Source organism: Xyrauchen texanus, chromosome 48 (genome assembly GCF_025860055.1).
Source record: "Xyrauchen texanus isolate HMW12.3.18 chromosome 48, RBS_HiC_50CHRs, whole genome shotgun sequence".
Classification (NCBI taxonomy): domain Eukaryota; kingdom Metazoa; phylum Chordata; class Actinopteri; order Cypriniformes; family Catostomidae; genus Xyrauchen; species Xyrauchen texanus.
The window spans coordinates 11,796,316-11,822,217 of NC_068323.1; the positions used below are offsets into that span (position 1 = coordinate 11,796,316).

At 38.0% G+C, this 25,902-nt stretch overlaps 1 protein-coding gene across 1 annotated transcript; it reads right to left on the reverse strand.

Moving 5' to 3' along the window:
* Positions 1–8: 8 nt before the first annotated feature.
* On the reverse strand, positions 9–24,390 carry LOC127639946 (zinc transporter 7). The gene is made up of 11 exons (XM_052122294.1): positions 24,247–24,390; positions 23,618–23,719; positions 18,305–18,418; positions 17,877–17,964; positions 17,646–17,775; positions 17,341–17,502; positions 17,077–17,127; positions 10,713–10,848; positions 2,107–2,197; positions 1,787–1,936; positions 9–1,691 (listed from the first exon to the last, which is right to left on the reverse strand). Exons 1-11 carry the CDS (start codon positions 24,324–24,326, stop codon positions 1,644–1,646), a joined length of 1,152 nt encoding a protein of 383 aa, XP_051978254.1. The 5' UTR covers positions 24,327–24,390; the 3' UTR covers positions 9–1,643.
* Positions 24,391–25,902: the final 1,512 nt, after the last annotated feature.

Genomic DNA, 25,902 nt, shown 5'->3' on the forward strand with positions numbered 1-25,902 from the left:
ATTTATTCACAGCTTCTGATTTATTTCACTTTGGAGTAAAGGTTATGTACCTTGAAGGCAGCCATAGCAAAACTTATGGTGGCATGTTATGTATTTATGTAAGCTAATGATAAGCTTTATTTGAAGAGCATTCAGATTTTTCGAACATGCCTGATCTTCTTCAGATGACGTTTTAAGTTGTTTACAGGGATATACTGATTTGCCTTTTTCCAAAAATGATTACCATATCTTTAGAAATGACACAATGAAACTCTAGAATATCCTGCTGTCTGTCTCTCAAGAAAATATGATTTATTGTTGAATAGAAGAGAAGCTTTGATATAAAGAGTTGTGTATCATTTCAATAGAATGGATGAATACAAATCCATATGTAACACATTATGGCTAATTGTTATTTCCACGTTTATCCCAACAAATAACAGAACATTATAAAACCAAATATGACTTGAATTTTTAAACTAATGTTATACCTAAGGCTCAACATTTGGATTGCCATTGATTTGACAAGATACTGTCCTGAAAGTCTGGCAACATTACTTAAAACCCCTTAATAATTTGAAGATGTCTAATATAATCAAAACTCTACTAATCTCCAACATCATTGCCTAATACTGAGCAGAATTTCTCTATTTTATCTCAGATTTGAGTACTGCTGAATCACACCAGGCAAAATATGGAGAAATGTGGAAAATATGTCCATAAAGCAATTTTACACTGCAAAATCTTGAAAGATACTTTGTCCAAACCAGATTACCCTTGATGAACCATTTCAACCAATTACAAAAATAAATTAAATTAATAGGCTCCAATGACATTTTACTACAAATATTTTGAACTTGCCAACTGAAGCTTGTACATAGAAAATCTTTGAGTTGAGTTTTGCCATTTCCATTTTTGTTTGAATAAAGCCATTTGCATGTCCTTCCATCTATAAAAGACTTTAGGACCTTGTTCATACAAATATCACAATATGCATTAAACCGCAAACCTGATGCAAAGGAATGTTTTAATTAAAGACAGAACCCAAGGTCAAATAGGTCCAGTTTTCATGTTAGCCATTAAATATGGTTCAAGTGATTGTCCATGATCGGTTTTAAAAAGGCACTTAAGAAATGCAGACAAATCTGTATACGTTTAGAATGGCATTGGTGACAATTTCTGCACCTTTACAACTGTGCAACAGAACAGCACATGATGTACAAAAAGTGCCAATGAATCACATACCGTTACGCAATTTTTACAAACGTCCACTGAACTGTACACACTCATCCCGACAATTAATTAAAACCCCATTCTGATGATGGAAAGGGCGATAATTAAGAAAGGAAACAGTCCGATGGGATTATGGGAAAAAGCAAATGGGAACTTCAAATGACCATGCTGGCAACATCCACGTTTCAAGTTCTTGTTTCCCTCCAAAACATCACAGTCATAGCTGATCAGTTGGTATTCTTGTCATCGTTTTTTCTGATAAGATCGGAGTCAGACTGCTGGAATACACCAGCTCCATCTTGAACCAAGACAGAGGTGGAGTGAAAAAACCCAAAGAGAGAGACGGGTTAGGGGTGGAGAACTTCCCCACAGCAGCACAGAAGGCCTTTGGTCCCGAGACTCCCAAAGATCAGGAGAAGTGTGGTGGACTCCTACATGGCCGCCACTTCAATCTGAACATACAGTTGACTGACGCCAACCTGGGCACAGAGCAGAATGATCACAGCATGAACATTTTGATATGTCCCTTAATTGGCAAGATGATGTTAATAGTGTGTTTTTTCACAAACCCCACCTGTGTGAAAAAGTTGTGTGTTTGGCTGAGAATCCATCTAGAATCTGCGTCGGGTGCCACAAGAAGTTTGAGAGTACCGATGTATACGTCTGTGCAAAGGGTCCAGAAATGAGGTTCTTGAAGATTATACACACCCTGAAGCTGCTGGACCTGTGGTGAACATTGCAGATAAGCAGATATAAATTCAGTTTATTGTTAACTTATGATGGAACGAAGACTGATGATTACTGTGGATGTTAACAAAGTTGCCCTAAAACGTATTTGGCTAACCAAGTCACCATGTTAAAAGAGCGGGACCCAGGAAATGTAGAACCACTCACCCTTTGGTAGCATTCAGGAAGTGCGTGGTCCAGAGAAGGCGGCGATCGTTGCATGAGAATTCCTATGGATTCCCTGAGCAGAGGAACCACACTGTATAGAAAGAGGTAAGCTTGATAAATATGAAAAACAAACAAAAATACATAACTCCAAACTTCTAAAAATGACCACAAATTAGATTTCATTAGACAGTATTATAAAATTTGAAGCTTTTACAACTGGTCTTTATTAAAACATAAAAAAAGTAACTTGGTGGTGGTACCAGTAGGTGACAGTGAGAAGTTTATTGCCTATAAACAATCAATTAATGTGTTAACTTTCAAAGCCCTAAAATCCTCAAATAAATCTAAAAAGGCCAAAACACAGTCTGTGCAAGTACATGAACGCAGACACTTCTAGCTACGCAAGCTCAATTTCGTGCATTGTTGCATTGCAAAAAGTGTCAGACCCCAACTCATAACACAATACAAGTATGCATTGCATTCTCAACATTTCCCAAAGGGGTGCTATAGTGTGACCTGTTCACATATATGGTGAGTTTTCTCTTTCAAACAAACTACTGTCATAGTGGAGCAACAGTTTGAAGAGACAGTCGGTCAAAACTAACAAAAACTAAACTAAATTGAAAAGGACAAATTGCAAATAAAAACCAAATAAAAATTCATTTGAAAAAAAAAAAAAACACTAAATGACACTAGTTGGCAATAATTATTTCTACTGAAGTTGTTCTATGAGACATGAACTCAGAATGGCACAAAAGTCTCAGTCTGGAAAAAAGAATGGACTCAATGGGTATGACTTTGTTTAGTTTAGGCATCAAGAAATTCCAAGTCATTATAACAAACAAGACCTCTTATTAGCATTATTTTAGAGCACACTTGATGCTGTCCAACATAAACCTGTCCATCTTATAGTATGGGTGGAGTAACAGAAAGTGGTATTGACGTCATTCCAACAGCTGTAGAACACCCAATTTTTAAGTCTGAAGGCAAAGTTGAAGTACACCCTGATATACATAAAATTCATTCATTTTACTGAAGAAATGGATGACTGGTTAGGAGAGGAAAAGGAGGTTAAGAGTAAACCACTTCTGCTCCATCAGAGCTAGCCCGTGACTCTGCCAGCTTCATACAAAGTCATCAGTCCTCCTCCAAACCTTCAGACCTGACCACTGCAGCATCTGTGAACCATTAGAGGGTTCCTTGGTTTGGACTTTTTTCCCAATCCATAATCTGCTCGATTACAACCACATTCTCTGATCTCCTCTCTGAAACCCCAGCCTCAGTTTGGGCCACGCCAATGTGGATAAACTATTCATCATCTTATGAAGACCACCATTATGCTGAAAGAAATACTGACATATAAACAGATCTACAAAGACATGAAAGACACGCTTCACAATTTTTGACCTTGCTAAAAACACAGAAAATCAGAAACAATGTGAGTCTCCTAAATATTTGCCCCAAACATTGTTTTGATAAAAGATTTTAAATGGCAATCATGTTGCTCACGAGACATCTCATCTGATTTCACAACAATCGTCTTTTTGACCGCATGCAAGTATTCCTTTTAATATCTCCCTCAAGATGGCTGTGGTTTACCAACCAATGTTTGCAACTGAACATGCATGTAATAATCTATACCAAAACCATAAAGTAACATTTTAGAAACTGGAGCCTGAATGGTCTATTTAGTTCCTCCTTTGGTTTCTTGGCAGCTTGCATACACCCGGAAAGCGGAAATAAGTCTGATGATCTTAATAAGTGGTGGTGGTGTAGTGGTCTAAGCACATAACTGGTAATCTGGTTATCAGAAGGACGCTGGTTCGAGCCCCACAGCCACCACCATTGTGTCCTTGAGGAAGGCACTTATCTCCAGGTTGCTCCAGGGGGATTGTCCCTGTAATAAGGGCTCTGTAAGTCGCTTTGGACAAAAGCATCTGCCAAATGCATAAATGTAATAATTTAGCTTGATAAGATACATATTTAGGGAACTTCAAAATTTCTACAGGTTTGGACCAATATGATTGTGAGTAAATGACAATTCTCATTTCTGTATATTACATAACAGGTAAAGTTTGACCAATTGTTTCCATTAATGTAACGTGACAGGGCATTATAAAACTGGTCACTGTGCATTCCACTCACTAACTCATGTGTTTGTGCTCCTTTTGTCCAATAAAATGCAAACAGGAAAATACTGCATGAGGGTACCTCAGACCTCTGACATCATACCATTGTTCCACACCTTCCTGTTCAGTGAAAGAGAGACACTCTTATTCAACGTTCCTTGCCTGATAACTAACCTGCCCCAAACACTCCGTAATATAGTTACATGAGTGACTCACTCGGCTAGAATACAATTACTTGTGAATGTCAAGGGTAAGTTGGCCAGTGACACAGATGAAATGTCACCACCTAGGTCAGGGCGACAATCAGGAATAAATATTTCTGCAAAGGATGCTTGTAATCACTAGTGGATTTTGTATTTTTTTTTTTTTTTTTTTGAAAAAGCAGGAAAGCACCTGAAACACAAGGCAAAAACAGTATTCTCGTAAAAGCACTTCTATACCACATGGAAACGATTGGTTATGACACCCAGTCAACCTCAGCACCTACTCAGAGCGCAAAAACATTCATGACACCAGTAGAACCGCAAGAATGAGGTGGCAGTAGAGCAGTCTGTATTAGAGACTGCAAAGTAGGAATTAGAGTGGTACATTAAACTTTCACTGAATGTTTATACAGTATAGGACCTACCACTTTTCCATTACTCGTGCAAGAAATGCATACATGGGATTTCACCACAAAAAAATGTTAGTGCTTTGCTGCACTCAAGTTCCGGCCACAAACACAGGATGGTGTAGCTATTAGGCCTCATACATAATTTATTCCAGGATTCAAGTGTATATTTTTATGGTATGCATATTATACAGACGTTCAAACATCTTTGGACCACCTCCTCTAACACTTACCCACAAATGTTCTCAAATAAACTCAAACTTTCTGTCTTGCCACAAAGTTGATGATCCAGAGAGTTTCAGTCAAATAATCTAAATGTAAAGGATAATTTGAGTAAACTTAAAACTTATACAAAACTTTGGTCTTAATGAGCTAGCCTTAAACACTAAAAGAAAATGTGAGCTGTTTTCCAGAGCAAAAGTTGCTGCCACAATGCTAAGGCATTTAGGGTGGTTGCAAGGGCATTGCTATGTAGTTGCCAAGTTGGGAGTGTTTTATATTACATTAATAGGGTTTTCAAGCTGCAAAGAAAAAAAAAGAAAAACCCTGTCCAGGACTTTCACTTCAACTGTTCCTTTTGGTGGAATGACCTGCCAAACGCCACCAGAGCAGCTGGTTCAATAAAATCATCTAAAGACACAGATCTTCCATGAGCACTTGACCCAACCACTTTAGTGCACGCCAGTGTTGTAGTAATCAGTCTTGGGATTACTTTTTAAGGTCTCGTCTCGGAATCGACTGCTTTTTGCTCTGTCTTGTCTAAGACAAAGAGCACTCGAGATTTTATTTACACACCGGTCAAGACCAAAACTGCGTGGATATCACTAAATTGCCTGTGCATTGACTGATTTATTTGTTAACATAATTACTGTGATTGGATGTCAAACTTCCTGCTTCAAATGCAATAACTAAACTCATTTGTATTTAGACATTTGTTACTTTTAAAGCCGTCACCCCTCCCCACGTACTCCAAGAAAGTGAATGCGGGAGACAAGAGAAGAAACTGTGGCTGTCTGAGAGATCGTAGTCAAGACAAATCTTCTGTAATACAATTTGGCTACCTAAACCAGTGTTTCCCAACCACTATGCCCATTAGCGTGCCGTTAAAAATTGTCAGGTGCGGATTGGAAAATAATAAAAATTTTCAAATAAAACTGTTTTTTTCCAGTATTTTAGAAAGGCATAGAGACAGTAGAAGAGTTTTAAAGTTGCCAATTCAGTATATTTTCCAATACAAATTATTTTATGCAACAAGTATAAATATTTTGTCAATCACAACATTATTGTTCTAACAAACTCTAGTCTACTGTCAAATGCAACTCCTCACATGCCCACAAAATGATGCTTCATCATCACTCAGCATAAAGAAAGATAAGCTAAGTGCAAGTGATGCTAGCAAAGCTAGCTAGCTAACGTAAGCAATCTGCCTCTTGCTGCATTCCATACAACTTGGAACGTTAAGGCCCAAACATACTTTAAGCAAGTACGTAAACGCAGACGCACCATGCTATGCAAGCTTGATTTCACGTGTCGTTGTGTTGTGAAATGTGTCAGCGCTCAATTCACAACACATCTCACGTACGCACTGTATTCTCAACGTTGCTGCAAGTGGTGCTAGAGCGGATTTTCTTTCATTTCAACAACTGTCATGGTGGGCTTGAATTTGAGTTTAATCTTTTTGAAAAATATAAGACTTCTTGTCCCCAGTCCATTCAAATGAAATTGCCTCTCCCGACTCAACTATTGACTCATCTACCACATCTGGACTGCATCCGAAAACGTAGGCAGCTGACTTGCTGCCTAATCAGTTAATGGCTTAACTGACAGCTGTTTTGAATGAATGGAACTCTTAAGGAAACTGGTCTCCGAACAGTTTGAAAAGCACCTTAATTTCATTATACCTCCATGGTCTCCGAAGGTAGCATTTTCCTGGTTTTGGATGCAGCACTGGTTTCATGGTCACAGCTAAAAAAAAATCCATTGCCCTCTTGTGGTCTGAGGTTTGTAATCTCCAGAGCAATGCAAGAGCGCATGTAATGTATGTACAACAGGACCACGCGTTGGCCAAGCGCTCGCATCTACGTGAAGTATGTTTCGGTCTTTAATATATTGTTTAAGAAAAGACAGAAAAGTGAAGACTGAAGTAATAAATAATTGTTTGATACAGTCAGTTTTCTGTGGGTGTTTTTATGGGAATGTGGATCTTTCAGATCAATTTGAGGAGTGCCTATGATTTGCATGTTCCACATTTGTGTGAGATTCGCACTAGTCTTGACTTGACTCTGTCTCGCCCTGCCTTGGTCTTGGTCTCAACCTCTCAAAGTCTGGGTCTCGTCACGGTCTTGATACACAATGGTCTTGGCCTGGTCTCGGTTTAGGTGGTCTTGACTACAACATTAGTGTATGGTCTTCTTATTTTTTTAATAATAAAAAACTCTCATCCTAGGGGGTACTTCTCTAAACAATTTTGAAACTTGTATTACAGCACTTGTGTTACTACTGCCTCCCTAGGATGATTTGCTACTGTTGTTCTCCTCATTAGTAAATAATTTTGGATAAAAGTGCCTACTAGTGAATAAATGTAAAATGGTCCTGGTCAAAAGAGCCCACCCCCAAGTCTCTTCCATTAATATTAAGGTTTTTATGGGAATGTGGATCTTTCAGATCAATTTGAGGTGTGCCTATGATTTGCATGTTCCACATTTGTGTGAGATTCGCACTAGTCTGGACTTGACTCGCGTAACATGTAAACTGTGTGTGTCATCTGCATTTGCACCTGTTGTTAACTTTTCTAAAAGAGTATCACAAAATAGTTGTAGTGGGCATACATTGTACATGTCCATATGGGATTCTGGTTGAAAATATGTACTTTAAAAGGCTGAGAGCTCGACCGTGAGAGAGACAGAACAGTACTCAGAAAAACAAAGCATTCCCTAGGCCAACGGTCATCAATTAGCAGACCACGCTCCAGGTCCAGACCTTGGATTGGTTCCATCTGGACCACGAGACAATATGACAATGGTTGCCCCATCTCACCGTTTCTACACTAGGTCAGCAGCGTGACAAAACAATGGAGCTGTGTACACCGCAAGTATCCCTTTCCTAAACAAATGTTGTGATTTTAGGAATCACTTAAGTTTGTAGCACAAATGGTGCAAGATGATCCACATTTGAACACTTGGGGTTAGGGGTATGTTCTAGTTCCCAACCATAAATATGAGCAATATTAATAGTGATGCTTGCCTTAGCAAACAAACACCACAAAATAAAGTGACTTTGCAAGTATATGGCTTGTTCCCCAACTTGACCAAGACTAATTGATCAACGTTACATATAATCATTCTGCTGAGAAATCTCAGTTAAGAACACTGGGCTAAACACTGGACTTAACGCATTACACAGAAAAATACAGTACATCAAAGAGTAGCACAGTAACATGTAACAAAAGCAGCTTTAGAGAGCAGTTTAAACACATTTCCTTTAAGGCCTAACGAATTAATCCAGACTCAAAGTCCATGCTTAGCAAGCCTAGAACAAATGTTAATTAATGCTCACGTTCTTCAAGCACCCATTTCTCTGGCTTTAGGCTGAGACCCAAAGCGATTAGCAGTCTTTAGAAGCATTGGGAGATGGGGGACTGATGTAGGTCACAACAGCAGGACTCCACCACTCCCTCCAACTAATTACAAGGTACACAGACAGCTCCAGCCATACCAATATATCCCTAAAGCAAGGCTACTGCACCTAGAGTGGCCTTAACTAAACACGCCCGGGTTCACATACAGCATGGGGTCTTTCTGAGAACTGTGCAAACGGGTCACGCCTCAGGTGTGGCTGATGAGTAGTCAATCACCCTAATGAGAGGTCAAACATCCAAATGGGAGCAAAAATCGCTGAATCAAAATAAAGACCTCTACTGAGAATATTAATCTCAGGGTTTGGGATGCATGCATAGCAGTCCATCTTAACTATCAAACTAAAAACCAAATACATTCCACACAGACAATTATGATCCATCACTCAACAATCAAACAATAAATGATTGTAGTATGGTAGAACCAATGTAGATTGCAGTTTTAAACCTATTGAGTCAAACAGTTGCAGATGAATTCATGTTTTTGTCCAGTCTTTTACATTAGCAGTAAGAGTTACTACCTGACTGCTATATCAGGTGGTGGATCACACAGAATTTGATGTCTGCAGTGCCACAGGTACTGTATTCACCACATTGCATTGATGTTTGTTTACATTAAGTTAAACTCTTCTTTAAACTTTTTGATAACAAGGACCCAAAAATAAGATTTTTTACTTAATAAGACTGATGCAATTGTAGCTTGCTTCGGCCTGCTTGTAAACATGTTAATTAGACCATAACTGGCCTTTGCATTCTGCTGTAGTTGAAGGAGCTGAGCATTCTTAAATCCATGGATGGACAAAAAAAGAAAAGAAAAAAGGAATGGCAAACTTTATATAAAAAAAAAAAAAAAGAAAAGAAAAAAAGTTACCATAAAGTTAGAAAAAGTTGGCTTTATGCAAAAGATCAACTGAACAATGTCTACATCTGGTGTCCTTCCTTCAAATATATATTAACACATAGCATCTACTTTGGCAGACAAATGAAGTCTGTTGCTCTACTATGCAAAAACCAGATGTAGCTCGATTATAACTGCGCTTGATAGTCACTGCCCAAACACACAATATCTACCATGCAGACCACAGGAACATGAACTAAATGGAAAACAAGCTCCACGAGATGCTAGTTGAAACTCTCAATGATCCAAACATTTTCTAAATACCTCTCTACTTATTAACAATTGGTTTTAATGATCTGGTTTGACATTTAATAGCTTTCTGTAGTCATATAATCTCAGATCTCCATATTGCACCAGAATGATACTATTTCAAGCAGGTGCAAACTGATGAAATCTCCCGTTATATACGTCGAGACCTTACTATCACAATGTGATTGTGAATTCTTCAGTATTTCACCATTTGGCCACTTGGAGAAAACTCAAGAGGGGTTAAAACGTCCACTCCAAGCTGGGGACTCAATAACATAAACCCCCATCTCTTTAAGAAACAAAGAGAAGGAAAATCCATCTTAAAAGATGCCTTTGTTGAAGTAACATTCACAGATCGCCACCACATTCCAGAGAGGGAGAAGAAAAGCCTTAAACACAGAGGGAGAGGGAGAGAAAGGGGGTTCGAGAGACGAGTTGAATATGTGGAAAAGGCTTTGCTCAAACCCGTGCATTTTCTAAAATGGGGCCATATTCTCCATCCAAACTGTGCCTCTTCAGTGAAGCACAGTAACCGCAGGGCATATGCAATTTAAACATGGGGCACAAACAGCAGTGCTCCTGCTCAAATATGCACAGCCTTTACACAAACTCATCTATATCATATGCAAAACCCAACTGTCTGTAACCGTTGTACAGCCATTTGATGCCTTTCCATGATTAAAGGAATAGTTAAGGGTGAGCAAAAACAATGACAGAATGTGCATTTTTGGGTGAACTACTCTGAACTAAGCAATTCAAGACAAGTATGCATTTTTCCATTTTGACTGAAGCTGTTAGAAGAATGCCACATGAGAGGAGTGGAGTCCTGTTTTTTGGCTTTGCCACATGTTGAAAAAGTCCTCTCCACCCTCTGAGCATGTATCCTGTAATTCACCCGGCTGGAGTGCCAACGGCTTCACAGGGCTTTTGGTGCAGGCCACTGTGAAGTGGCTTTCGTATGATCTGTATTAGGTGCTGTTCAGGGTTTTTCGGTGGAGGATTGTCTTAAGTAAGAGTCGAGAGAGGTCAGACCCTTATAATAGCTGGGTGTAGTGTGTGTGTGTGTGTGTGTGTGTATACACTCACCTCACTCCTATAAGAATTGAGATCAGCATGGAGCAGATAGGGTCTGCGATCATTAGGTCATATTTCTGCATTAGGATGGCTGATATGATGACACCGACACTGCCCAATGTGTCTGCAACAATGTGCAGGAAAACTCCTGCAATAAAGCAAGCAAGGTTTTTAATTTACGAAAAAGACATTTAGATTTGTTCCAAAAACTTGAGGATCCATTCTAGACAGCATTTTAAAGGATTATTCCAGGTTCTATTTGTTGTAAAATGTTGAACATAAAAAATTAAAAAAGACTCTTCTTTCTTATATATATATATATATAGTGTTGTGAAAAAGTATTTTCCTGATTTCTTACAGTTTTGTGTACTTTTCACACTAAATTGTTTTAGATCTTTAAACAAGATTGAAACAAAGGCAACCAGAGTAAACAAAATAGTAAAAAAATAAAAAAAAGGATTGATATATATATATATATATATAGCAAAAAAAAGTTCACACACACACAACTATATCACCCATGTGTAAAAATAACTGCCCCATTCAAATGAATATCTGGTTGTGCCACCTTTAACAGCAACAACTGCAACCAAACGTTTCTGATAACCAGAGATCGGTCTTTCACAATGATGTGGTGGAATTTTGGCCCACTCTTCTTTGAAGAACTGCTTTAGTTCAGCCACATTGTAGGGTTTGAGCATGAACTACCCATTTAACGTCCTGCCACAGCATCTCAATCGGGTTCATGTCAGGACTGACTAGGCCACACCAAAACTTTAATTTTGCTTCATATACACATATATATATAAAATAAATAAATAAACAAACAAACTGCAGTCATGGTAAGGCACTTACAACTGAAGTGAAATGGGCCATGTCCATTAAAATGCACACCATTTCAGATTACAGGGTTTACAGGCATTATGTCTCTATGACAACAGAGTTGTAATATTGGATATAAAACTACACACATAAGGTACGTTACGTCTTGTGGCTAAACTTAAAATAAATTGTATGTTTATAGTGCCTTGCATTTTTATTTATTTATTTATATTATATTATATTATATATAAGGGATAGGCGTAAATATTTTTTTGTGGTAATCAAAGTTATGACACCAATGCTGTCAACTGAGCTAAACTTCCAAAAATAAATAAATAAACAAATCACCCAAGACGGTAGATGTGGGTAAGAGAAATGCCAATTATTCATATATTTATTTCAATACCAAAACATATCCATTTAAAAAAAGTTCAACCAAATGAAAAATGGACTATTTTACCCAATATATGTGTGTAACAGTAAAATACTTTAAAATGTATTTTAATATGTAGTGTAGCAAAATGTTAATGTCACACTCTATAGAGCACGAGAGTCTGGTTCTGGAAGAAACATCCCATTTAATTTTTCCATAGACAAATGGACTTTTACAGCTAATTTATAAACCTTTCAAGACAGACTTATGAGCTCAGAGGTTGTATTCGATGGTATATGCTTCTGTTGAAGCCATCAGTCTACTTCTTTCAACTTCACTGTTTAAAATTTTTGTTAAATAGCAGAGTTCCTGGTGAACGACTACACTACCCTTGGTACAGCAGAGATTCACAAATCAGAGAAGTGTGTCCAAGAAAGCCCACCAAACAAGTCCGAAAGCTACCGCCCAATCTCATGACATATATATATATATATATAATATTTCGCAATTAAAGTGAACTACATTGTTTCTAACTTATAATCAACAACCTAAAAATCAATCATTTTATATATTTCCACCATTTTATTTTCGATTATGTCATTCGCAATACTTTACGGCTTAGAACTTCATGAAGGATTTAAAAAAAAAAAAAAAAACTTCATGAAGGATTTAATGAAAAGTCTATGGAAGAAATCATTGGGTAAAATACTTCCGGAACCAAGATGGCTGAAAAACTGGGCGGGCACTGTTGCGTTCTACTGGAATCAAATGTGAGTCAAGTCTTCTGTCTGTTTTTAGTGAGGAACACAATTTGTATGGCATGCCGAGTTGCTACTTATGTAAAGTGTTTCAAATCTAAATGTTGAGATTCTGTTTCAGTTAGAAGGCAGCTCAGGATGTTTTGGAAAAGATCTTTGGCCCATTATAAATATCCTGGTTTCATTTGACCCAGTGTGAGGTCTAATACCAAGTAAGGTTGTGTCTGAGATGAGGGTACAGCATTTGCCAGCACATATACTCAAACATGACTACTGTGGACAGAACGAACCCGGTGCCTGGGATACCATCTCTAGCGGTAACACTCAAACTGATGAAGTCATTGCATAAACATTGAGGAAAAATGAGGTCATACCAGTCCATCTCAGAATGAAAGTGGCAACCTGTAATCTGCCCTCACTGATACTATTTCCAGAATATATTAAAACGCATGCTGCTACTACATTAAACCAACATGCATGAGAAGTCTAGATGAGTAAACATTTCCAAACTTAAAGGTCTGTTCTGTTCTCATCAACACTAGAGAATAGTTGTGGAATGTGGTATGATGGCATGCTAAGAGATGGTCAAAGTCCTCCCATTCCCAAGAATGAGGAGACATGATTGAGGTTAGTTTCATTTTTGCAGAAAGCACAACCACAGTAATGGAACAAACTCATTAAGTCAAGACCCCATCCAAATGTGGTCAAAGCAAATACAATCAAAATAAACAGTAATACTGGAACTCTTCAACCCAAGTGCTCCTTATAAACAGACACAATGGCCATGTTCAGAATGGCCTACTAGTTAACTGCTTAAGGCCAAAGCATACTTTGGTTTTCAGCATGCCGATACATCTCATGTGCAGTACATGATGCAAATTCCATCAGGACAAGACTGCCCGTGCATAGCCCAGTTAAGGTATCTGTGCATGTCATCCCATATGCATGTGCTGTTGACTGCTAAGAGCAGTCATGGTGCATAAACATATGGGCTCTCGCCCCTGAAAGAATGCCCCAGCCTTAAGTGTACACTATACAGTGTATGGGTAACCGACCCTTAATGTGCCTATTTTATATAAATCGACATTAAGATTTTAGGCACAAAATTATATGAAAGTACAAAAGGAAAGTGTATTGGATGATGGGTCTCGATACTGATTTTCCAATTTGATTCCATTTCACAAGCTCTCGATTTGATTCCAATTTTGCTTTGATTAGATTCTGATTCATTTGGATACATCTCAGTTATACTGTAAATAAATTTTGCTTTAAAATTAACAACAGGCACAAACTATGCAGATCAATTGCAGTTTTTAACAGCTATAATAAACACAATCCAAAGAAAAGTAGTCAAGTAATGTTAATTTTATAGCACTTTTCACAACAGAAGTTATATGCTATAACAGAACCTAAACTGTAATGTCTTGGTCATCATTGTGCTATTTTATAATGTTATTGTAGATTGTGCCTTAATAAGTATATAATAATTGATGGGGCAGTGGTGGCTCAGTGGTTGAGGCTCAGGGTTACTGACCAGAAGGTCAGGGGTTCAAGCCCCAGCACCACCAAGATGCCACTGTTGGTCCCTTGAGCAAGGCACTTAACTCCAGGTTGTTCCAGGGGGGATTGTCCCTGTAATAAGTGCACTGTAAGTCGCTTTGGATAAAAGCATCTGCCAAATGCATAAATGTAAATATAATTGCTTTTTTTTTTACCCCCAGTGAACAATCCAAGGTGACCGAGGCAAAGAACAAAAAAACCTGTTGGTTAAATGGAGAAAACTAACCTTGGGAGAATCAAGGTTAATTTTGGGGCGAGTATAAATTTTGCTGGCAAAACAGCTTGAATATAATGCTAATATTAGTTATTTATGTGTAGAACAAGTCGTGGTTTAAATGAGTTAACCAAGTAAATGTTAGGAGCCAATGTTAAAACTAAATGATGTTGTATAAACTGTAAGATTAGTAACAAAGTCTTTGAAGTCCATCATGTATTTAACAGTGAAAGTGCACATAGATGCTGTGCCCTTTGTTATTTGGCTGATGAAGGCTTTGGTTGGCACTTAAATCATTTTCTATGCACTCCACTTTAAGAGTATATTCCATCATTTGACATAAGGCTTTTTTTTTTTTACTTCTAGTAATCCAATAAAATGTTGAAAATGGGAGCTGTTGCAACTTCCAATTCATTCCTCACAATTCATGAAAATCGGACTGCATTGTGTGTACAGTATTCGACAGTGTACTCGGTTGTATACGGACACATTTTGGCAAATGCAATAGGTAATCCAAGTATTCAAAATATTATGCACAGAATACATACAATTTACTGCAAAAAAGTAAGAGTAGTATGTTAGTATTTTAAAACATGGCCAAAGAGAAATGGAGAAATTGTACTGGTTCAAGGAGGGAAGTTGGTACAGTCTACTTGCAATTCATCACAAAGATTTGAGAAAAGGTCCCTCAACGGAGGTGAAACTGGAATGGAGGCAGCATAACCTTTTGCACCATCACCTCCTCCCCCTCTCCACATGGTCCTCCCCTCGGTGCCCCCTTCTTTCTCCCCTGAGCAGGCCTCCCAAAGGATTCATTCTCTGTGTGTGTGCCAGGGTGAAGGGGACAAACTACTTTCTCTTTTTCTACTCTTTCTCTGCTCTTTTCCCACACAAGCTCGCACAAAGGGATTTAAAGTGACAGTGCTCCTACACTTTCTCCGGGGTCAGTGTTAACCGGTTAGCCCTGAGTCAAAGGTTAGAGGTTGGGATGGTCAGAGCTGTCTGTTCACCACACATCAAACTCCATCATTTGGACACGTCTAATGAAAATTAGGGTGTCATGTGACTATGTCACGATAATTACATTGTTGACTTATCGTACAGTAAATGGACATGACCGTGATCATTTCTGCTGATCTCAACATTGCCCATTGTGTTTACTTGCGTGTTTGTTTACATAAAGAATGAATGTCACCAACATTTTAGCCAGTCACGCTGCTTCTGTCATCTCGTCTGCTCTCTGTGACTGCATAATTCCAGCCAGAACATTTGGAAGTATGAGTCCAAATGGACATGGTTTCAAAGCCGCATTCCACAGCTCCGGTGTGGGAACATTTTGGCTTTAAGCTGAATGAGAGAGGAGAGCCAATGAACATGAACGAGCCGGTATATCGACTTAGTATAAAAACGTGGCAACGAAAAAAGTGACAATAAGGTTGGGCGATACTTGGAATACCTACGATATCATCTCAATGATTTTGCTGAAGATATGAAATTCAACAATATCGTGCCTTATATTTGGCCATTAAGTTTCATAGTGAGCATCGGTAGACTAATTTCACGATCCCTCAGGGCTGTATAATTAATCAAAACAACATCAAAATCGAGATATGATCATTTGTGATTAAAAATTAAAAAGACATATAAACATGGTCTGTGTGTGCTTCAGAATGAACCGGTGATGCGCTGATCTGTGCACACGCGGAGGCTCATGGGCTAGTGTTTTTAGCGCAGTTCACCTGGATTGTGAAGAAATATTGGTTCAAGCATTCAAGAAATTCCAAACATTAGCAACCGCTATAAAGTTATTTTCCAAATCTACAAATGGTGAAGGTGAAAAAACGTGACTGCACTTGCATTGTCCAAATTAAAACCCCAGTTTAGGGTGAATTAAATATGACAGACATATATATACATTTATTTTTAACAAATCTTACCCTGAATATAATAATGATTCAGTATTATATTATAATAGCAAACAAACTTATGCCATTTCAGAGCAAGAACATAATTATCGGGATATATATAGAATATCGTCAATTTGCTAAAAAATATCGAGATATAATTTATGAAGCTATATCGCCCAGCCCTACAACTAGCCTAAAACATGACCATCCCCATCCAGTTTTCCAAGCTGGGAACAAAAACCGCAGTTGGACATGAAGAGGGGCCAACTCGACTTTAATTTCTTTTGACATTCCAATTCCAATGTCTGAATATTCTTAAGACTTAAAAATGTATTGCTCTTTGAAAGGGTGTACTTGAATTATTATGCTATTAGATTATCATTATATCGGTGGCATAAAAATGGTCTTAAAATGTCAATAGTATAATTTATCGCTATTATTTCTGGGACAATATATCGTCCAACAAAAGAAGTTATCATGACAGGCCTACATGTGACAACTCGTTTCAAGTGGTATCCCTTGTTTAAATAATCTCATCAGATCGGAGCTATTGGAGTAAATATGAATATAGAACCTACTAAGAATTCAAATTATTATCTATAAGAGAGGAAAATCGGTCTACAATTGACAGCTGTCATTGCAAATATTTTCATGTTTTATGCACTAAAAACACTTGCTGACAGCATACTCAAAGTCTCTAATGCCATCTGGTGGTAATCAAATAAACGAATCACAGCCATACCTTGTAATATTTGCTTGCTGGAGCCTTTTCCTGGCATATGTGAGTGGTCATCTAAGGACACACAGATTAGAAATGAATAATTCCATATCCACAAGATCACAATGTGTCAATATAGCTCTGCTATTTCAATTTTAACACAAAGTAACACTGACAGAACATTAGAACACCAAGTAACGACCGATGCATTTTAACACAACCGACCTGCACAACCGACCTGATTAGAACACAGAACTTACAAAGGATAAAGGTTGAATTAGGTCTTACCATGGCAGTGGGGATCTTCATGTGAATGTCCATGCCCTCCATGTGAATGCCCGTGATCATGTCCATGCTTGGACTCATGACTGTGACCTCCATGACTGTGTCCTCCATGACTGTGTCCATGTCCCGCACTGCCATTAAATAGTGAATGACTGTGGCCATGACCTTAAAACGATACAGCGTCAACATATTTATCAGAAATTATAAAAATACAATTTTCTTTACATGCAGTGCATGCAATCTGGCTGCGAGATTTTCATCATAATTTAAGATCATGTGCATATTCTATACAAGAGGAGATCCTACACCTTCATCGCCATGCGAATGTCCATGTCCTCCATGCTGAAAAACAAATATTCCTACAAGATTCACCAGCAGTCCTGCTATGGACACTGGCAGCAACCGTTCATGATGAACATCAGGGGGTTCTAGCGCCCTCTGGTGACGAGAAAGCAAGACAGCAGCATCCATAAAGACCAAAATTTGTGTATTTCACAAGACACAAGGTATAGTAACTGATCTGTTTATTTTGTGCATACCTCCACTCCCTCAGAGAAGATAAAGAAGGCTGTAAAGATGAGGAAAAGGCCGTTCACAAAACCGGCAAGAACTTCAGCTCTGACATACCTACAAAACAGATGCATTCTTGCTCAAGAGGACTTCATAACACAACCAAAGTAATGCAACCCAAGACATGCCATTTCCTGTCATTGTTTCCCATTGTTTTTCTATGTAAACATGTGTAAGAAAGACGTCTTTGACAATTGTGCTAAACATTGCACAGGAGCACTGTGATTTAGATGCGTTGTTAAAAAAAGAACATCAACTATGCATTCGGTTCTAACCGTTGCACTCTGTCTAGCTTTTTTTCAGCGCAAGAACGTGATGACTCTGAACGGCCCCTGAAAGGCTGTATTAATCCAAGTTAGTCTGAAGTACATGGCAAAATGCAATGTTGGTCTCATACCCGTATGAGAAGGAGTCATTGGATCTCCACCGTGAGATCACTGATGCAGCAAGGCCTGCCAGAAGAGCAGTGCAGTCGAAGAACATGTGAAAGGAATCGGATATCAAACCTAAACTGAGAATCAAAGACAAAAGTGTTAAATAGTAACAAAACTTGAGAAACTCGTTAAACCTGTTGTTGAGGTCAGAGTCGCAAGTTTAAGAGCTTTTGTGAGACATTATTCACTCTTTCGTCTAAAACACGTGTGCTTATACAAACAGATAACCATAAGTGAATTGCATTCAGTTATTTAATAAAAATGGAAATTATTTATTTAGTATATTGTAACATATGTTTTCATTTTCAAGTATTTACAGAAACTTATGTTTTAATGTAAAAATCAAATAAAAAAAACCTTTGTGATTTAAAACACTGTCAATTGTGAATAAAACTCAGGTTTCTGTTCATGATTTCCATTTGATTTAATAATTAAATAACTGAATCAGTTTACAAGCACATATCATATAGGTCTAATGAAAAATATATAGCCTATTCAATTAAAAATGATTTAGGAATGTAGACCTTTGTAACTAAAGTTTTAGACACAATATTATCTGAAGCTCCTTGGTGGCTAATGTCAAAATCGTAAATTGTGAGGAATTCCACTTTGTGAGGAACTTCTGGGGGGCATGGGCTCACTTCTTTTTAGGAAATGATCACATTTATATAAAAAATATATTTATTAGTCATTTACTATTTTGTTCAAGTTGATTATTTTATAAAAATCAATAACTGTCCAAAAAGTGAAAGGATAGCATTTGGGGTAAAAAGCCACCCTGTTGCAGGGGCTAAAGTTCCCCTATTAAACGCATTGTTTTTTTTAAATGGGGGAGAATAGAATTTTATGAAAATTTTTCAAAGTGGGTTCACATTGACTGATCCAATCACAATGGAGATTGAATTGTTTATAGACTACTTGAGATGTTAAATGTCTTATGTGATTGAAATTATCAAGAAGTTATACAGCCTTATCTGAAGTAGTTTTTTTGAATAAGCAAAATCATAATTATTTACTCAAAAAGCATCTTGCGGTCTCAAAAGTATTTGCCGAAGTTGACGAATTGTGCCCAGTATCTATTGCCCCGGTATTTACACTATATCAATTTAAATCCCCTGGGAGCCTGAAATGATACTGTTCAGGGGTATCTCCAGAGAGAAACTTTTGAAAATGTAAAAGTCTGAATGGACCATTTTCATTAAAGTGAGAAAGACTAGGCTACAAACTAGTAATTGCCTTGTCTTTCATCCTTGTCAGTGATGACTGAATAATTTCACAAAATTAGAACAGAAACCTATTTGTTTATTATTAAAGGCTTGGAACATGCCAATTAATAAAACTAAATTAAGAAAGAAAAAAACTTTATGATCTAAAGACCCTCTGGAAACACGCACCTCATGTTTATGCACATGTGGGGAAAAGAGGAAGCGGGTGAGGACAGGGCATCAGTGAAGCGTGTTTCAGTGCTAGAGAAATATATTCAAGAATATAGCGCAGAAAGATCATATATGATGTAACCGGCACTGTTGTTTTGTCGCCATGCTTACTAGAGATGAGGAGAGGGCATAACCATCGTCATGACGTCTTGCAGTCAAAATGGAATCAATCTGGGGTCTGGGTCCAGAACACGGTGACCTGCGTAGCGGGGGCAATAGCAACTTTATACAGGCTGAGGCTGCGTTTCCACTGAAGCGGAAGAAATCCGCACAATTCCACTGCCAACGCTAGGGAACCACTTGCCTTGTGCTACTGTCAATTCTACAATCCACCTTGCGAGCTTGACGCTCGGCTTCCATAGGAAGGAATTGAAAGTGCTCGCTCACATTCACGTCAGTGGAAACATAAAACAAGAAATCCAAACTGCTAGTGCTTTTAGCAACACGCATGTCTAGATGTAGAACACAGGCTAAATATCGAGAATTACTCAAAAGCTTATCGTCGATATCTTGGAGTTTTTTTATCACGATAAATATTGATACTGTTTTATCGCCCAGCCCTACTTACTCCTATGCTTTTGATCATTTACTTGCTGCATAATCCAGTTGTGCTTGAGCTTCACCTCATGGACTGATGACCGGATGTTCTCCTTTAGGATTAGCGTGGGTGAGCTGCATACTTTGAATGTATAAATCTGACCGCTCATACACTGGAAACTCCACAGACATTGAGAATCATTCACGTTGTTTGAGATGACAAAGCATAGCACTTATCCACTGGGACCCTCGCAGCACATGTAAACTGTATATTTATATAATTAAATCAGAGCATTTGCGCTTTAATGTCAATTCAACTTTATTTATATAGCATTTAAAACCAATGGTGTTGCAGCTGTGGGGGACACATCCCCACAATCTTTAAAAAGGTCATTTTTCTCCCCTGCACTTTTCCAAGCTAAACCTAAAGTCCAAATGGTGGATTTGTATACAGTATTCTTTGTGTTTTGTTACTTTGGGCCGATTGAGTGACCATCCAGCAAATCACAAGTGAGTTTCATGAGCCAAAACAACCCTTATGTAATAGGCCTTCAGTCAGACAGTCTAATCAATGCAGCTCCGTTCATTTCTACAGAGTTGCTTTCAACATGACTCATTTTTCCATGTTTTATTATCAGCATTGATCTAAATTAATAATCTAGAGATGAGGAACACACAAACGAGAGTTATTTATCGGCATATCGTTCTTTAGTGCCAGCATTACGTGAAATGCACTGCACAAAACAAACAAAGGACAATCCTTTTAAGCACACATTGTAAGTGGAGTTTATATCAGCGCATGAGTCTTCATTAAGTTGTGCTTTTTACATTAAGTTTGTGAGGTAATAGTTTGATCAGTTGTTTTTGCCAATTTAAGCAGATTACTAGATCGGAGTTAAATATGTAAAGCTATTTTTAATATCAGCTCCTGTTTTTTACCTCTATGTTGGTGTGTAGTCAACAAACTGTAGGAAAAAAAGAGAGATCTGCTTGGTTCTTAGAACACTTATGCATGGTACTGAAGTGAATTGATATGTAGACGCATGTTTTTATACATGAAAATGTACAGACATTATTGAAACTCTATTATAAGACTATTATTGTTGTCTTGATGGAAGTCATGCTCAGCAGCTCACAAACTGTAGGGAAATTATAGATTTGCTTTGTTCTTATAATGCTTAAATCCTCTACTAAAGTCTCTTTGAAGGTCCGTAGACATAAAAAATTTAAAGGATTAAAAAATTGATTCAGTGACGAACTCATTTCACACAAGATACTCATTTGTCACCACCTTCTGGCATCACCAGAAATGGTCACTGAATTATTAAATGGACCTGAACTCATTTTGAACGTAGTCAAAAACATTCGAGCCACTTTGATGCATTTAAATCCCACAAAGCACAAGCACAGAATAAAAAATAAAATTGTGCACATGCACAATTGTCAATTGTAATTGATTAAATTATTTATTCAGGACCAGTCCTCAGTCATGTGTGAAACAGAAGCAAGTGCTCCACAAGATGCCCTTTATTTTTGCAGCTAATTTTGCAATACTTGAATAATTAAAATACTATGAATATTAAAAGGAAAATAATATGTATATATTAATATAATACTTATATCATACTGTATACTGATATTAACACTGCACTGTAATTGTTGGGTCAGTGCGAGCCACCTACTGACAGATGAACATCTTTGTGGATGTATTTCTGGGGGATATGTGGACACTAAGGGCAGCCCTACAATAAGAAAACTGATAAATACATAAACACATAGGAGGTACATAGCCTAATAGTAGATGCTCCATCTAGGGCACGACATCGCTTATGCACATTCCCGAGCTCTATGTGCTTCAATGTAACGAGAGTGCTTCAAAAGTGTGTAAATGCAAGATTGCTGTGGGTGCGCAAAATATAGTTAGAGGCATCCAACATTTTTTTTCTTCTGCAACAGTTTATTAAAGCAATTTGTTGTCTGGCAGACACCCCAACATAAAGAATCGGCATCAGATTCTATAAAATTACTGTCCACAACAGCTTACAATTTAACCTGTGGACTATGCATAATAATGGGAACATTGCTCGCAGCAGGTAATGTAAAGTCAGATCATGACTAATATTTACATTTATTGTTGAATTTAGTTCATTTGTACAGAAGCAATACTTTATATAATGAGGACGATTTAAGACGCAACTTTTTGCAAGTTTACTCGCTGATGCACAATTTATATCCATCTTCAGTCAGATGTTTAAATACTGCCAAACAGCCGATTTAAGCCAATTTTTGATGCACGAGTCTGGTAGATCGAATTATATTTTGTAGTTTGTGTGTTCAAGCCCCAGTGTCACATGAATTGAAAGTTCACGTTCAGTCCGTGGCACCTGGCTAAGCAACAAGCAGTCACCGTCCGTACCCACAGCAACAGCTCCAATACCCACATATGCACAGGAGTTTCACATTTAGGCTTACAAAATCTTATAACATTATATATTTATACATTATGTATTTTATTTTAACGGTTTTAACTGTGGATTTTAAATTCTTGCAGTTAAATTAACCGTGACATTTTAAATGGCGGTGTATAATCGCGGCATCCCTAATCCAGGTTGTGCGGACTGATTCCAGCCAGCTGGTTACTAGGGAGGTTAGAGTCACATGGGGTAACATCCTCGTGGTCACAATTAGTGGTTCTCACTCTCAATGGGGCATGTGGTAATTTGTGCGTGGATCACGGAGAGTACCATGAGCATCCACATGCTGTGAGTCTCCGGTGTCATGCACAGACAGCCACATGATAAAATGCACGGGCTGACGGTCTCAGAAGCAGAGGCAACTAAGACTTGTCCTCTGCCACCCGGATCAAGGTGAGTAACCGCACCACCACGAGGACCTACTTAGTAGTGGGAATTGGGCATTCCAAATTGGGATTAAAAAAAATCCAGATTTAATTTCCTGGAAACCAACAGTTAATTTGAGTTATCACCATCATCAGCCAGAGTTTCTCAAGTAATACTATGGCTGTGTCTCCAAACCTAGTGAGCAGCCTACCTCAACATCACTGCCCAATATGTTTCCACAAACATACCTATGATTTCAAAAATGTTGTCTAGCAAGGCAGCTCAAAATGTTATTTGAAACAAAGCAGATTATTTAAAATTAACTTTGATCAGCCATTAGGCTCACTTTATGTTCATACCCTAATACTCAATCAAAAACCCCGCCCACCAATAACAAAAGCACACTAGCCCCTCCCAAGCTTAGACATACGTGGCATTTTTGTGTTTGGCCCCCTACTGTTACCTGTTACTCCATATGCCATAGGAGAGCTCCACGAAAGCGAAGGACAGGTTCAAACACAAGAAGAAAAACAGATTGCGAGAGGTCTTATCTGCAAGAATTGATCTAAAGAGAGAATGATACAAACACACATACAAAAATTGTTTCAGACTGATTCATTTGAAAAGTGACCAGACCAGACAAACTGGCTCCTATACTAACATCCAAGCAGATACACTACTGTCATTTTTTTTATATATAAAATGGTCTAAAGAAATGACATGTAGTCTAAATAAACTCTTAAAACACATATTTTGGTGTGAGATATATTTCAATACATTTAATAAAGCAAAATAAAAGATATTACGTTCTATGTTAAAGGTTTACCTCACTCTGCTAACAAAATCTGACCGGGATTAAGTTTATACAAGACTGTTTTCTTATCATGACAGCTAAATTAACTTTTAAGGATATAAAAGCTTTCTTTTGAATTATTAAATATTTAAAAAAATACTATTTTAAGAGTCCTTTTTACATTTTAAAAATAAAGTGTGTCGAGCTCACTAGCATGCTAACTCCATTAGCCGCTCCAAACCGACAGCTGTGTGAGTGAAAGTCAATGAATTATTGACGATTTAACAATCGTTACCTACCTAAACCAGCCCGATAATTTGACGAAAAGGTTAAACTTGGTAGGCTTGTACTCGTCATCTTTGATGGATAACGGGAGCATTTTCAGCGAAGTGTCTCCGGTATCCGTTTAGCGCTGTGGCTGCTCGTGCGTCCTGACGCAAAGCAAGAAACAAGTCCTCGCGCTGACGTCGCGTGCGTCCCATGATGAGCCTGGAGCAAGTGTTTTCTACACGCGTAAACTGAAGGGATAAAGATGTCATGTTAGTCAGTTCATCCATTCATTCAGCTCTTATGCCTATTTGTGTCTATAATTACCGTTTTAGATTAATTCATCCTTTCATTTAAGGCTAACTTATTATTAATATGTTTTAAACTCATTCATGCATGCATTCATTCTTTCTTGAGGTAGTCATTTTAGCAGACACTTTTGTCCAGTGTGAGCTTTCATATTTTTTGACTGGCTTAATTATGTATGTTCTGTAAATTTGTATGTACAGTTGTGGCCAAAATTATTGGCACCCTTGGTAGGCTAAATATGAGCAAAGAAGGCTGTGAAAAAAAAACTGCATCATGCAAACTGAAAGAGGGAAAATATCTCATTATTGAATAAATGTTTTTCTCCAAAACACGTTGGCCACAATTACTGGCACCCCAGAAATTATTATGAGTAAAATATATATACTAAGTATATTCCCATTCATTAAAAAAACAAAAACATTTAGTGCAACTGGGTGACTAGGAACATGAAATAGTTCAGCCATGACTTCCTGTTTCAAAGGGGTATAATTATGAGGTAACACACAGGTAAAGTTCCCTTAATCCTCAATCACAGTGGGTTACACTAAAGAATATAGTTCTGATGTGTGGCAAAGGTTGTTGAGCTTCACAAATTGGGAATTGGCTAAAAGAAAATGGCCAAAGCATTGAAAATACCCATTTATATCAGGGTAATAATTAACATGTTCCAATCAACTGGAGATGTTAAGAATTGGCCTGGAAAAGGACTCAAGCGTCTTCAGTTGTTTCTGACACTGCTGGAACATCAAATGTGACCAGGTTCTATGGTCAGATGAAACAAAAAAAAATGGGTTTGGCACACACAGAGATGCCAATGCCCATGGTTAAATGTGGTGCTGGATCTTTAATGTTGTGGGATGTTTTTCTGCCAGAGGTCCTGGGCATCTTGTTTGGATACATGACATCACAGACTATCAAATACAAACAGATTAAAAATCTAAACCTGACTTCCTCTGCCAGAAAGCTCACAATGGGCCATGGCTTGATCTTCCAGCAGGATTTGATCCAAAACAAACATCAAAATCAAAACAAAAATGGTTCACTGACCACAAAATCAAGGTTAGGCCATGGCCATCCCAGTTCCCTGACCTGAACCTTGAAATAGAAAACCTGTGGGGTGAACTAAAGAGGAGAATCCATGGTGTGGTGATGGTGTAGTGGCTAAAGCACAGGGCTATTAATCAGAAGGTCCTTGGTTCAAACCCCACGGCCACCACCATTGTGTCCTTGAGCAAGGCACTTAACTCCAGGTTGCTCTGGGGGGATTGTCCCTGTAATAATTGCACTGTAAGTCGCTTTGGATAAAAGTGTCTGCCAAATGCATAAATGTAATGTAAATGTAATCATGGTCCTCTGAGATTCTGTATGAAGGAATGATC

Excerpts from the sequence above, each read along its gene's own strand:
- LOC127639946 (XM_052122294.1), bottom strand. The coding sequence starts at position 24,326 with ATGCTCCCGTTATCCATCAAAGATGACGAGTACAAGCCTACCAAGTTT. Across the intron at positions 18,419-23,617 it reads TATGGCATATGGAGTAACAG|TTTAGGTTTGATATCCGATT; the intron begins GTAACAGTAGGG and ends TTTGATTCTCAG. Across the intron at positions 17,776-17,876 it reads TCTTCTCTGAGGGAGTGGAG|AGGGCGCTAGAACCCCCTGA; the intron begins GTATGCACAAAA and ends TCTCGTCACCAG.